The sequence below is a fragment of the Grus americana genome, chromosome 3 (assembly GCF_028858705.1).
Source record: "Grus americana isolate bGruAme1 chromosome 3, bGruAme1.mat, whole genome shotgun sequence".
In the NCBI taxonomy this organism is placed as follows: Eukaryota; Metazoa; Chordata; class Aves; order Gruiformes; family Gruidae; genus Grus; species Grus americana.
The window spans coordinates 67,081,143-67,096,102 of record NC_072854.1 but is presented as its reverse complement, the minus strand read 5'-3'; the positions used below and the strand labels follow the sequence as shown (position 1 = coordinate 67,096,102).

At 42.8% G+C, this 14,960-nt stretch overlaps 1 protein-coding gene across 6 annotated transcripts in view; it reads left to right on the top strand.

Moving 5' to 3' along the window:
* PLAGL1 (PLAG1 like zinc finger 1) overlaps positions 1-14,960 on the top strand; it is a 50,364-nt gene that overhangs the window by 19,970 nt on the left and 15,434 nt on the right. For all 6 annotated transcript variants that reach the window (XM_054821864.1, XM_054821865.1, XM_054821863.1 and 3 more), the window contains exon 2: positions 1,439-1,481. In XM_054821864.1, the coding sequence (XP_054677839.1) occupies positions 1,463-1,481 (19 nt within the window). In that variant the 5' untranslated portion in view covers positions 1,439-1,462. The remainder of the gene's footprint in view (positions 1-1,438; positions 1,482-14,960) is intronic.

Sequence of the window (14,960 nt, the reverse complement as noted above, 5' to 3'; positions counted from 1 at the left end):
TACCAAAACCTTGCCACGCAAACCGAACACATGAGGATATGTAAGTTTATCAATTGCTAACTTGCTAATGCAGTCAGCATACTTGTTATGTTGCCCAGTAATGATGATCTGTATGCACATCATTGTTGAGTACATGCTGGGGGGAATGCTCAGCATGGCTGCTTTTGTATGCAGGGACAAACAGCATATCCTCAAGCTAAGACAGGCAACTTAGGTGCTGACAATGGATCAACAGAAATGTTATCTTAGTATTCCTAAACTTGCAAATGGCACAACAGTGTGTGGGGAGATTTCAGCAGATCGCTGGATCTCGCCTTCCTCATCCTGCTTCTGGGCAACCTGCCAGAGTCACAGCTTCTTCCTTGGCAAATTCTCATCAGCAGGCCACTGACTCCTCTCTGCCTCATGGTGCTCTGTATTCACCTTATCTTACCACTTCTTTGTGCCCCTTGAGTCTGTTTCCTCCTCTGTTCTCGGTATTCTTTACCATCCACTTTTCCTGTCGTCTTTATTGCCTTCTTCCATGCTCCTCCTCTCTCAGTTCTCCCATAATGTCAAGTATCTTACTAGCGATCATTGTGTTTTTAAAAATGAAGATGTTATCTTTGACCCATTTCAGTCAGCAATAGAATACTGTTGTCTTCATCAGAGGCAAGTTTTCACCCTCAATCATATATACGTACACCTTCAAACCCTGTCTGAAATTTTCAAGACTTGTACAGGACACAACAAAATGGCATAAGCTGATGTGATTTATGCTGTTATTTGTATGCCTTTTATTATTTCAGTTGTTCCAAGTAGCCTAATCCACACATTGGGAACCCACTATGTTAGAGGCTGCTCAGAAAGCTCCAGAAAAGACAGGCTCTGCTCCTACGTGCTTATAGTAAAATTTCAGTCAAAAACCAGCAGATGAATGGGAGAGGAACAAGATGAACAGAGTTCAACAGAAAGCTAGAAGTCTCCAGAAGTCTTTCAAGAGAGCAAATAAAATGTCTTGTCCTGTATCTAATTAATATTCCCTTTGACTTTGCAAGGGTGAGAACTCTGAAGATGAATACCAGAAATAGCAGGCTTAAACACAGAATGGCATGCAATGGGGTAAAACACATGGCGCCTGAAAATTCTGTTTTAATAATAAATGTTGATGAAGAAGTAGGATACAGTGAATTGCTCTTAATTAAAATGTATTACATTAATATTGTAAATTCATATTGTTTGTGAAATGAAGTGGAATCGTTTATTACGGAATAAAAAATAGATGGATTTACTCTTTTTCTCCACAAATTGAAATTCTTCCTTGTTAGATTTCCCTAGATGTGGTCTCCTCATTTCCTAAGGATCTCTAAAAAACTATGCATATAACTAGCATGAGGTTTAAATGTGAATAGTGCTAGTTCAGAAAACTGATCATTCTTTTTTCATTTATTTTATGTAGGTTTCCTTTGCCTGATCTGTAAACATGTCCACAGACCTGCTATGTAAGTACATTTCCGTCATCCCACAGTGATTTTTTGTATCATATGTTTTTATCAGATTCCCAGATGTGCTCATGATTGATGTCTTTTATCTTAAGTATAAAGTCTGCTTTTACATTTGCGTTTCTTCTGAGACATCTGTAGAACAATATTACCATTATAATCAACGCGATTATTCTTGGAATAAGGCATGACTTAATATGAGTAAAATTGTAAAAATCCGGCCCATCTATAAGAACAGACTGGTTCATTGAAACTTAAAAATTGCAATACTATCTCAAATGTTTTATCTATCTTTGGCACAAATACCATCCCAGATGACTACTGAGTGATGTGCTTGGGGTTTTTTTATTCACTTTGTGAATTTAACTCCTGTGTTTCCAAGGCATCGTTATCCAAGCTGCATCCAAATCTCACTCCTCATCTTTATCATCTGTCCTTCTTTTTCAACAGTAAAGAATATACAAGTGGCATATTCCTATATTTTGCTGTTGTAACTACTGCAAAAACCTGCCACTCAGGTCTCCCCAATACTTGCGCGCTCTCACTCCAGCCTAAGCTATCTGCAGCATTAAGCACATTTTCTATGCTTATTGACCTCATATACATGCTCTCTTTTGGAGTCCCTCCAGTGCCTCAGCTGCCATTTTTTATCATTGCCTCTGAGGGCTGCCCAGCTGCGCACTGTTCAGTATAAGAGAGGGGAATTTTCAGGAACCCGTTTTATCAGTCTCCAATACTTCCTCACAGGAGCAAAGAAACAAAATTTTGGGTCAATAACTGTAGTCTGTTAATAAATGTAAAAACATTAGTGGCAGATAGCAGCTATTTGTGGAGGCGATATCTGTACTGCAAGTTATTTGTGAAAGTGCATTTTTTGAGCTTTTTCTGCTAACTGACAATTTTGGGGCATGCTTAAGTGCCATTTTAGACACAGGGAGAACTCTAAATTAGGAATGTAATATGCCTGACTCCTGTATACAACAGGCAAAACTGCTGTCAGGAGTGAAATGTTAAAGAGAGAGGGCAGGGTGACTGCACAGTGGTCCTGCTCAAAGTCACTTTAGGCTCCTCAGCTCTACTCAGATGTTTAAGCTGGTTTGACTGTTTCAGCTAATTTATGCCCTGGCAGTTTCATTTTTCTCTCTTCAGTTTAGCATTGGCACCTCTCTCACGCTTTCCCTAGTGGTCAGTTGGTTAGAGAAGTTGTCACCTGAGAAGCTGAAGGAGTTGGGTGTGTTCATCCTGGAGAAGAGAAGACTCAGGGGAATCTAGTCATGGTCTTCCAGTAGAAAAATAGTGGTTATGGAGAAGAAGGTAGAAGCATTTGTCTCCACGAGGATGCACTGTGACAGGCCAACAGGTGATGGCCACAAGTTGCTTCAGGGGAGATGCCCTTGGATATAAGGGGTATTTTTACCATGTGATTGATTAAACATTGGAATAGCAAAGTGGTGGAATTTCCGGTGCTAGAAATATTCAAGATATGGCTTGACAGGGCTCTGGATAACACTAATCTAAGGGCCTCCTTTCCACAGGAGGCTGGGCTAGTTGATCTCCCAATTCTGTCTCCACAGATCTCTTGGAACTTAGATAATTCTGCAGTTCTGTATTTCCTTGTGTCCTCAGCTATCCTCTGTGCAACGATCAGTCATCCCTACCACCTGTCCCTGGTCTTCTCTGTGTCCAACTGTGCCCAGTTCTGGGCTCCCCAGTTCAAGAAAGATGGCGAACTACTGGTGAGAGTCCAGTGGAGGGCTACAAAGATGATTAGGGGACTGGAGCATCTCTCATATGAGGAAAGGCTGAGAGAGCTGGGTCTGTTTAGCCTGGAGGAGAGAAGACTGAGAGGGGATCTCATCAATACTTGTAAATATCTAAGGGTGGATGTCAAGAGGATGGGGCCAGGCTCTCTTCAGTGATGCCCAGCGACAGGATAAGGGGCGACAGGCACAAACTGGAACACAGGAAGTTCTATCTGAATATGAGGAAGAACTTCTTCACTTTGAGGGTGACAGAGCACTGGAACAGGCTGCCCAGAGAGGTTGTGGAGTCTCCTTCTCTGGAGATATTCAAAACCTGTCTGGATGCATTCCTGTGCAACCTGCTCTAGGTGATCCTGCTCTAGCAGGGCGGTTGGACTAGATGATCTCCAGAGGTCCCTTCCAACCCCTGCCGTTCTGTGATTCTGTGATTCTCAGTATTGTACCACTTGTGCTGTGGCAGGTCCTGTGACACGTGGTCATGCTAGAGGGATAGACATTTGTCTTCTCAGAGACATGTGAAGAGTGCTGAGGCGGTACCAGTGCTCAGGAGACTTTCCGGGTGCAAGCTGGTGGTAATACATTTGCATGTGGGGTTTGTGACAGCCAGGTGGTGCTTTGGGAATGTGTCAGTGCACAAGAGAACACTAAAGAATAACATGGCAAATCTGTACAGATGTGAAGTGACTCTAGATCTTGATGTTTGTTTTTATATAAATAAATAGTGTGGAGCCAGCCCATGAGTGTAGTACTGGTCTATGCTAACAGGCAACAACACCAAGGCTCTGTTCCAGGTAAGGAGTTTGGATGTAACCAAACTGGGGGGGAAAAGGGAAGGAGGTGAGGAGCATTTAGACACGTGGAGCTGATGCCAGGTGGTCTCAGCACCAGGGGACAGTCTCTGGCTCTTAATGTTTAGTAGTAGACATGTAGACTAACCACCCAGTCCCTAAGCCTGACCACAGCATCAGCTTTCACTAATGCTTGGTTCAATACAAGGTCAAATTCCAGGATTAAAAATCTTGTTCCAGATCACATTAATGAAGACTAGATATATAAATAAAAAGAAAAAAGTCTAACCAAACCAGACCAAACCCCCTTAGATTCCTAGGAAAAAAACCCCTGCAGTCTGGGGTGAATTGCACAAAGAAAACGTCATGGCTGCACAACACAAGGGCTGCTGTGGCTAGACCTCAAACTCCAGCAGCCAAGTCTTCAAGCCTCTGGAAATAAACTGAAAAAGCCAACATCCCAGTGAAGTTTTGGCATGATGAATTTGAGGTGTAGCAAGTGTTTATCTGTTTTAGATGGAGAAGCTAAGGAAAAAAAGAGAAGTTTATAAAATGTCTGGCAGCTACTGAGGCTTGGCTGGTTGGGGAAGCAGCGAACTTCCCCTGGAGCTTGTTTTTCTTTTTATCCTTGGATGAACTAGCGTGCAGTATATTATGCTGCCTGAATGTAGGGGTTTGTCACGGTTAGCGCCGGGGGCTGTCCCGGGACTGTAGGAAGGCAACGGGTGTGAATGGAGCACGCGGTGGTCAGTGGGGCTCAGCCCGCTCTTCGGGAAACCTGTCGCTGCTCCTCTGGTCCAGCCAGCCAAAGCCAGGCAGGAAAGGAGGTGGGTCTTTGATCTCTTTGTTGTAGCTGCTCTCTGGGAATTTGCTGAAATCAATGCCCTGTTTTCCTGAAGAAATGAATGGCTATGCCTAACTAGCTTTGTGAAGCGCGGGGGAATTCACCGCTTCTGTTTATTGACAGCTGAAAAGGAGCACATGGTGCTGAATGGGTCCTCTTGGGGAAACAAAACAGAGCGGAGTTACTTAGTTGAACAGAGGGACATTTGGGAAAGTCTGCCGAAGGAGGATGGCACAGTTCCTGCCACCTTGTACTAGCATAGCCTGACTTTTTGCTAAAAATGCCATTTTAAATAAGGTAAGGATTGTTTTGATTTCCCATACGTAGCGCGATTATGAAATGTTTGCATTTTTGTTCTTGAGTGCAAAAACAATGTTTGAATTGTATTCTGTCATGGGAAACACCTAAGTGAGTCTTGTGCTGTTTCTAGCCTCTGTGTATGTTCATTTGTTCTTTATCTAATGGTGATTAATGAATATGAAAAGTACTAGGAAATAATTTGGTATCTGGGTCTTGCAGTCAGGCCCTGAACATCAGTCATTTGTGTAGGCTATTATATGCAGTTCTTTATGTCTTTGAGAATCAGCTGAATTGCATCAGATGATTTCTTGACTGGTACAAATCGCTGCCTTAATACTTTCACACAAGGCAGTGACTAACAAGAGGGCCTGTCTGGCAGAAAATCTGGGAATCTAAGATCCCTTGAAATGTAAGTATTTATTTCCAAATATCTGTTTCTATGCGTAGACTCAAGGCAAAAGATGGACTTACCACTACGCTTTCTGGTTTTAGATGTACAGGTTTTTTGTAAAGACAGCAAAGAATAGCAAGAGGAGGAGGATGATGAAGCAGCAGTATTTTTTCTTCATGGGAGTCCAGAACAGTTTATCAGACCAAAGGAATTTGGTGTGTAATTCATATGTAAATTTTCTACTGAAAACAGGAGAACAAATCGCCAGAGTTTCTGTATTAGTTTCTGTGGTGACTGAAGAAAAAGGTTTCTCAGCTCACGTAGCTACAACTTTCAGGTGTGGCCAACTTATGGCTGCAGAAAAAAAAGTCAAGTAATGTCATTTTTTCCTTTATCAGTTCAAGTGTAAGGGCAAGCTCCAAATGAAATAATCGCTGTCATGTGAGTAGGAATTGCTGGTTTTGTCTCGCGAACCTGCTCCAAAGTGTCTGTGTGTGTGTGTGCGCAGTTTGAAGACTCATTTCCCCCTCATTTTGGGGGAAGTGCTTGGGAAGATTCACATTTTATCAGAGTAGTTTGTGTTCCTCAGTCTGGCATTTGTGCTTTGAGTGACTTTGAGCTAGTAATCTTACTAGTTTTGTCTCATTTTGCTCTTCTCTGCAGCAGATAACTTATCTGTTTTTTCTTGGAAGCATTGGGGCTCCGTATGCAAACATGCCTTCTTTAGAATACTTTGCGATCCTGAAAATGAAAATACATTGCTTAACTGCAGAGTGTCAACATTGTTGCTTGTAGCATCTGCCTTTAAATTTCTAAGATTTTCAGAGGGAAAAGCAAAAAGAAAAGCAAATGCATTGGTGATTTTGACAAAGACGTAAAAACATTGAGCGCAAGCAGGCTGATACTGGTGTTTGTGAGCTCTGTTGTCATCATTGTTATCCAAATGTGTTGAGAGTGTTTTTTGACCTCATTTAAGTGTATTTATACATGATATATGGAAGCTGCTAAATTTTAAAGCTAATTTAAGGTTAACATTTGAGTTGGAAAGGAGGTATATTTGTAGGTCATTTTAATCCCATAGTCTAGATGTGTCATGAAAATGTTGGGGGTTTCTGGGTAGTTGTAATGGGGTAAGTAGAAAAGAATTACGGTCATGGAAAGCTCAGTTGATTAGAGCTTTTTTAGTTAGTATAATGGAGGAGAAAGTAGATGATTCATGTGTGACATGAAAGGTGGCATTTGTTCTCTGTTACTTGGGCGATAAGGCAGGACGGAGTGCGTTATGTTTAACTAACTCACTGGACTGTGTTTAGGCAGAGAGGTGTGTAGGGAAGTACATGGGGATGTTTTGGCAAGACAGTTGTCCCTTTGCCTCTACTAACATCAAGGTTCTTCATAAAATAGGAATATCGTTGTGACCTATTGGCAGTGTTGAAGTGGAAGGGAGTATAAAATAATTGATTTCCAACCAATAGAGTAAGAGATACCAAATACAAAGTGGGATATGTGATTATACACAGCTCTAAGTAAATATGCATGTTAAATGACCAGGGTTATACAAATACGTATCTGAGGAATGGTGTGTTTCCCCCAAGGTGATGCCTTTACCATCTGTTGATCTTGTTTTTTGAGCTAGGAAAGTATAAAAACGGGAACAAATTCTTTGCAATTTTGCTTTGCAAGGTTGCTTCTTAGATTCTAGTAATCTGTTATTTTTGTGACTTTTGGAAATACTTTCAAGAAACTACAAATTAATCAGAAACAAATGTAGAAAAAATGTTTGGATTTTATTTAATCTCAAACTGAGATGACTGTCAACAGGAGAATAAATAGGGCTTCATGGAGATACATTATAATTTGAGTTTAGAGTGCTTCATCTGCAGAAAAAATCTGCAATTTTTTCTAAACCCACAAATTTTTGCAACTCTCAGATGTAATTCTCCAGTAATATTCTGTAATCATGTACTTTGTAATTCTCTACTTTAGAGAACTAGACTCAAGGCTGTCCTTATACCTGAGGAAAATAGTTACTATAAGGGAAATGTACTATACTGCTGCCTAATCTGCTGCTGCCAATTTTATTATCCTTTTTTAATCAGTCTGTTAAAGCAGCTCAGGTGGACATAATTTCTTTAGTACAGTATCAGTCAAGACATTAGATAATTATCTTATGGTTCCCATTGAAAGTCTTTAGAGTAGAAAAAAGAAGTATATGTTAGATCTCAGGAGAAAAGAGATCATGCAAATGGAAGCACAGATACGATACTTGCACGCGTATTTTTTTCACAGAAATACATTTTTGTGTCTGTTCGGCAGCAGAGCTTCCCAGTGTTTATACTTTTATTTTCTAAAGAAATCACTTCATGCCTTAAAAGAGAGGAATAATTTAACAAGATCATAAAGGCTAAGGATGAGAGTCTTGTACCCGTTTCATTCCCAGAAAAGCTGGGAATGAAGCATCCTTTTCGTGTTGGAAGTGAGGCAAGTAATAACAGAAGTTGTTGGCTGTGTCCTCTGTTATGAAGGTGATGCGTAGTAAGAGCTAAAGCTGTTCTGCTAAGCTGTTAATGACCTCTCATTTACAAAACCCAGTGCTTTTGAAAGAAGACTCCTACATTTCTGTATTTTAAATACATGCTTTAGGATTCATCAGTCAAAAAAACCCCCAAAAAACCCAAAAGCAAACCCAAACCTTTCTTTTTTGTTCTCTTGGGTGAATTGGAATACCAGTAGGAGGTTTGGACAGTTCACTGAGAAAGTTAACTGATTTTCCAATTTTATTCAGACTTAGTTTCCACTGAATGTAATATGGATTGGAGTGTTATTTCAGGATTGGCCCTCTGTCCTGGTTTCAGGACCCTCCAAGGTCTCAGCCCCCACCAGTCTGAAGCGTCTGTGTGTTCACTTCTCCATACGGACTTCCTTCTTTCATAACGTGGCTACTTGCACACCAGGAGAGCTGAGTGTATGGGCTTCTGCCTGCAGAAGCAGGTCCCATGGTTTTTACACTGCGCTTTTATTCCCAGTAGCTGTAGCTTGCTTCGTTTAGTTATAACTGCCTCTGAAGACCTCAAGTTCTCCCGCCACAGGATGACTACAGCATCTCTTCTCTCTGTCACGCCAGGCTTCCTCATTGTGTCCTACAGTAAACTCATATTCTCCAAAGCATGTCTGCCTGCCTGGTTCTTTATACCAGTAAGCAGCTGGAAATGCATCCTCACCGCTACCGTCTTTGCTGGGAAAGTTCCTGCAAGTCCACGTTGAAAGTTGTGCCACAAGTAGAAGAGCAAGAATCAATTTGGGCTGGTTTCCTAAGAAGAAGTGGCTTTTGTCTGTCACCAAGCCTTCCACCAGTTTCCTCCACATGTCATCTGGACTTGGTGGCCAGTAACAACGAAGTTCAGTGAAGGAGAGAGAGACCCAATCTAAGGTTCCCTTTTAAGGAAATGTTGCAAGGGTTGGAAATATTTCCACTAATTAATACTAAGCATTAGTCATTAGAATTGCTGCACTTTGTTTATCAGAATTGAAACTGTGGTGTTGACCTGCCATGAATAGAATTGTCAACTGTATTAATGCACTTGATATGGTGTGTGTGGCTGCATGCATGTGTGTTTATACGTACATACATTTAGGAAGACATACATTCTTGGGGGTTTTTTTGCTAGAACAAAGAAGATTCTGGTGTCTGTTAAATTGCAGCAGTAGCATTAACATTATCCAGTAAAATGTCTGACACTAAAATAAATCAACCAGCCTGCCAAAAATCTCCCCAAAAAAGAAAAGTTTGAGGCCAATTAAAGCTACTTTTGTGGGGGGAGGTAACACTTGTGCTGTGGGAGATGTAGATTAGGGGGTCCAACACGTGGCCCAGGAACCACAGGGTGCTTATGAGCAGTTTGAATATGTCTCTCCTGATGGCTGGCTGTATTTCTGTGGACAGAGGGATTTTAGTTTTGCTGTCTGCAGTATGGGAGCAGTGCAGTTTGGACAGTGCTAGTGAAGATCTACAGCAAGAAGGTGTCGCAGCCAGGAGCCACAGCCTTGTGCCAGGACCAGCTGCTGCTGACTGCTCGTGGGAGATGAGCAGAGCACAACGGGAAGGTTTGGCTCTCAGGAAGCTTTTACTGGACATTAGGACCAGGCTACGCGGACTGAGGCTGATTCTTGTAAAAAAAATGGCAGTTGTTGCTGTGAATTTGCCATTAACCACCTCCTTTGTTTCTGGATCTAATTTCATACAACTTCATGCCAAGTCAGTAGAGGGAGGGGGAAGAGAAGGAAAAAAAAAAAAAACCCTGAAAAATCCAACTACATTTTTCAATTTGATCATTTGAAATGTATTCAGCTTTCAGCAATGAGAGAAGTCTCTTTGTTCATGCTGATTAGAAGCTATTACATGTAAACTACGGGAAGTGACTTCACTTGAACTGTGCTCGTTATGGGTATGGGTTCTGATAGCAACCAAACCCCATGTGGTGTACCAGAAATGTGACATGTACATTTAAGTCCTAAGAATAACCAGAAAAAGATTATTTTTTTAATTAGATTTCAATCAATCAATGCTTTGATCTCAAGTCATTTTTAGATGAATGAACCTACCAAGAACTTTGATAAACTAGTTGCTCAGACTGCAGAGTGAAGTTAAACTTGATAAACACACCTACATACCTTCCCTGCTGTTTGGTTTTGTTTGGGTTTTTTTTTTTTATTTTAAGTTTGTGGGAAAGTCCTATAAGCTTCTGCTCTTTCAGGTGTTCAAACAGTGAAGGTAACTTCTTTTTTTTCCCCTCCTAGCTGTGAAGTTTGTAAGATACAGCAGAGCACAGGTATTCTTCTGCTGCACAGGCATCATGAGATCCTCCTAAAGCTGCTGTGTGCAGTCACATCGTTGAATTTCACAGCCCGGCTGTGCTCCTTGAGGCTTTCCTAACTGTTTTGCTTCTAAGATTTGCTAGACAAAAGGAGCATGGTAGAAAGCCCCGCCGGGGTTGGTGGAAGGATGACTTTTTATGGTAGGCTGGTTAAATTCCTTCTGGCTATGCCTGTCATAGTACTTTGTGGTCGCCAGGCAAAAAACTTACTGTTCCCAGATGTGCTCGACTGTCATCACGATTACTCCCTATTAGGAACTAATAATGAATCATAGTTGTTGTTATCATTTATATGTTTGTATAACAAATAGTTGTGGAGTTCTAAAGAGTTTACATACTTAAACTCATGTCTGCCAGGAAAATACATGCATGCTTTGCATTAGAAGATTTCTTTACAGTCAGATAAGTGCTGAACCTCCCTTCTAGAGGCATCCTTCCATAACAACAGCTGTGCTGGACAGGATCATACTGCTGAGAGGCAGGAGCGGGTGCCTTGACGGATCATCTCCCACTGCTGGAGACCCAGGGATGTACCCTCCCTCCAGATCTTCTTTCCTCTTGAGAATGAAGGCAGGGCACAGGGAGGATGGAGGCGGTATGGGGGAAAGTGTCACTGCCCATCAGCACCTGGGTCAGGATGCCTAAGGGCTGGGCTCAGCTGCAGTGCCGGGTCCCCGCTTTAGGGAATTAGCTCGACCTGCTGGTCTGACTGAACATATGGGGTAACATAAGGCATGTTTGCTGTTTTAGTTCTCTGTTTCTGTCTCCAAATATAGTAACTAATTTTTTAAGTTTTACATTTTACTAGAGTGAGGTAATGTTCCTATGAATATGTTTAATGTTAAGAACGATTGCTGGGATGTTTGCAAACCACCTATGGTTCTCCTCCCTGGGGAGAGAGAGCCCCAAAAGAGGTGTAGGCGTTTACTTGCCGGGTGCTGCTCACCCCTGTACAGGACCAGGACTCCTCCTCCCCTTCCACCAGCATCTCAGAGGCTCTGGTCCACTTGCCTGCAAGCTGGTGTTGCCTCAGCAGCATTTTCCACTATGTCAGTGCTGGTTCCACCGGATAGAGACTGTGAGGCTTCAGGGTCTCCATGTGTCAAAGATGTGGGAACTCACTGCTTGAAATCCATTGAAAGTTTCCTCCTCGAGCACTTAGGACTAAATCTTCCTTTTTTTTCTTTTTCCCCTCCTTTTTTGGGGGGGTTGTTATTCTGGATGTGGGATTATGGAAAATACAATGCCTCCTTCCCAAATAATACGCTGTGAGGTGTGTGAATGTGCAAGTTTGCAATCTTTGCTCAGGCAAGCAATTACGATTGCAAAGTCAGCCTGGACTGTGGTTTCCTGATTTATTTTTAATTTCTTTTTTTCCATGCAGAGCTGAGCAGTTGTAACTCTGCTAATACAAAGTTTCATTCACCTATTTTTGTGTTGGACTAGGGGTCAGTTACTACAGTTAAAAAGTGAAAATCAGTCAGTAGAAAATTTAGCATGACAAAGTATCAGAAGTTAATGGGATTTGAATAAAATCCTTATCTTCTGAATTCTGGTAATTATAATGAGTTTTATTTTACTACACTATAAATAGGATGAATTATTAATTAGTTAAGAGCTTCAGCTCCTTTGTAAACGCACTTTGCACATCAAACTTAGGACAGGTAAGGCTTCTTTCATAAATGTTTTTTACAGAGGAAATGTGTGGCATTGGCCCACAATAATGGGAAAGTAACTTGGTGTTACCTCTTTGAGTGCTTTGAATTTTTGCCAAATAAATTATATCGTGGGACAAGGTTTTCAAGCTTTTTCCAGCAAGGAGTGCTGCAGAACAAACCACAGGGCAGGAAAACCTCGTGTACCTTTGTGTAAGAAGAACCGAGGCTGGCATACTGCACGTGCAATATATCTTACCACAGTCTGTCATACCACAAGGTATGTATGCAGCATTCCTCTATGTGAAAACTGAACAAGGCTAACGGAGCGGTACAGTTTTACTCTGGGATAAATTACTCTTGTTTGCTATGCAAATCCTATGATTGTAATTAGGCTTGGATTTGGACGGCTGTGTACACTGATCTTTGTTCCCTCTGTGCACGGGAGCTAATTCTAATGCTGCAAAACAGCACAGCAAATGTCGTGCGCTGCTCAGCCGGACGGTCGTTTCTCGCGGGGTGTCTTTGCTCCAAGTGGGCCTTTTAACAGGAATGGTTTGCCTCTGCCTTCGCAGGGCACGTAAATAGAACCGCAGGCATCTTGTGGGCCACTGAAGTGTTCAGGTACTGCAGAGTCACGCTTGAAAGTAGAGAAAACGCAGGAAGGACTGCCTGATAGGCATCTAGTTTTAGCAAACTGGTTTTAAAAAGTGGTGTTCTGTTGCTGATTGGTTAAGGAGCTGGTGGTATGTTTGAGCTATCACGATAGTGATTGCAGTTCCTAGTATGGCTATGTATAGCTCCCGTTATCTCTACAGCCGGACTTTGTGTAACCGCAGCCCGTGGCTCCTTGCCCACGCTAATGAGCTCTCCCCGAGGCCGGGCTGTGCCTGTGGGGGTGGCACAGCACTCCGACCGTGCCGCTGTTTTGGTAACCTGAGTTTGCTAACTGTGCTGGAGTCCAGCTTGCCTGAGCCGCCGTGCCAGTTGGCTACTGCTGGCCGCGAGAGCTCGTCCCCGTGCAGCGTGGCCAGCCACAGAACCGTCTGGAGGACAAGGCAAGCTGGCCGCTGAGGCTGCCAGGCTGTAGTCTGCAGCAAAGGAGAGCTCTCACCTAGACCTGGACTGGGGGGAAGCACCAGCGTGGTGAGGACGGTACAGGTGAGCCACACTCACAGCCCATTCTCCTCCCTGGGAACATGGTCACCGGTGTTGCGGTCAGCCTTTTTCGGTCAGCCCGTGTGGTGGGAGTGCATCCTGCAGGCATCGGGTGCCATTTTCCAGTGACCCAAAGAACAAGGGGAAACTGTAGCTGCCAACCGTGCCTCCTGACGGCTGGGCAGAAGTGGGAGCAGGTGCGTTCAGGCGCAGGGGTACCAGGCTGGGGGCGAACAGGAGACATACCCTTCTTGTAGCCCGTCCAGCAGCCGTTAGCAGGGCACAAGCCCCTCATCCGTGCCCTAAGGTGGTGGCTGCGCGCCCGGTCCTTGGTTGGAGTCTGCACTTCCACCCGTGCTGGGCTCTTCTGTACGCGTGCCTCCCCACTGCCACAGTGGAGTTCAGCAAAATAAAAATCTCACCAGCTACAGGATCTGTTAGCTTGTGTGGTTTTATCTACAGGTAGATAAAAAAGGCGTTATTTGGAACTTTTTCACAATCCTTGCAAAGACATAGAGAAAAAATGAAGAAATACCCTCTAGGAGACAATATAGCACTGATGCTCTAAAGATACAGTAAATGACATGATCTTTTTTAACAGCTTGTAACTCCTGTGAATCTCGTTTATATCTTTTTGTTGCCTACTCATCTAAATAACCACAAAGCAGAGGAACAGAGGCAGTTTTACTTTTTCTTGCACGTTTGCACATTATCAAGTATACCTGTAAATGTGACATCAAATCCATTGACTTTAGTTGTGTAAATACAATTTAAGGGGGTGGGGAAACTGTCAAAGCATTAAGTGATGTACTAAAGTACCTAACAAAAAGCAGAAAAAATACTCTTCACAGAAAGCAATTTTTCTAACCAAGTGTATTTCATTCCTAGTGCTAATATGACAGTGCGTGTTGTTCCCATAGCTGGATGCTCCATCCTTCAGAACAGGTTAGAGTGTGTTCTCAGACTGTTGTTGAAAAAATTACATTTTACTTAAGCAGCCAACTTAAAAGGGGGCATAAAATCTGTGTGGGTTTTGCAAACCGGTGACATACTGCAGCTATGATAACGCATATATTCCTTTGCCAACGGCATCTGTAATTTAGCATTGAAATACAAAGGCTCGTGAGTTGGTCTGTAATTATCTTTAAGGAAGAATGTGAACTTGACAGGTTTGTGCTATTAGAAATTACAAAGACCCCCATTCCCCAGTGTAGTCTCTAAAGTTATTATATTTTCAGTGGTCCAGTCCTGTGCAGTCCTGTACTTCTGGTACATCTGGCAATTTTTAGTGCGCAATAAATTCCGTCAGGGTACTCTGAATGTACGTGCTGGTGTGGGGTCAGAAATACTGTGTAGCTGAGGTAATTCTGGAATGCCTGTTAAATAACTAAGTCATCTAGTTATCTTCATATCCCATGTAATGAAACAAAATCCTAGAACAAGCCTTGGGCAGCTCCAGATATTTCAAGGTGCCTCGCCGCGATGCCAGGTCAGAATCCCACGCCAGACTAGCAAGGTGCTTAAAAAAACACTTGCAGCTCTGCAGCTAATTTCATTCAGTGCTAGCTGACGGCTGTGTCGTGCCGGTGAGGCGTGCCTCCTGGGGAACTGTCTCTGGGGCCACCAAGCCTGGTAGCATGCTTGGCACCCGTTTGGATACAAAGTAGTCCCAGATTTTGGAGGAGTGTGTCCCCAGCACCCACATT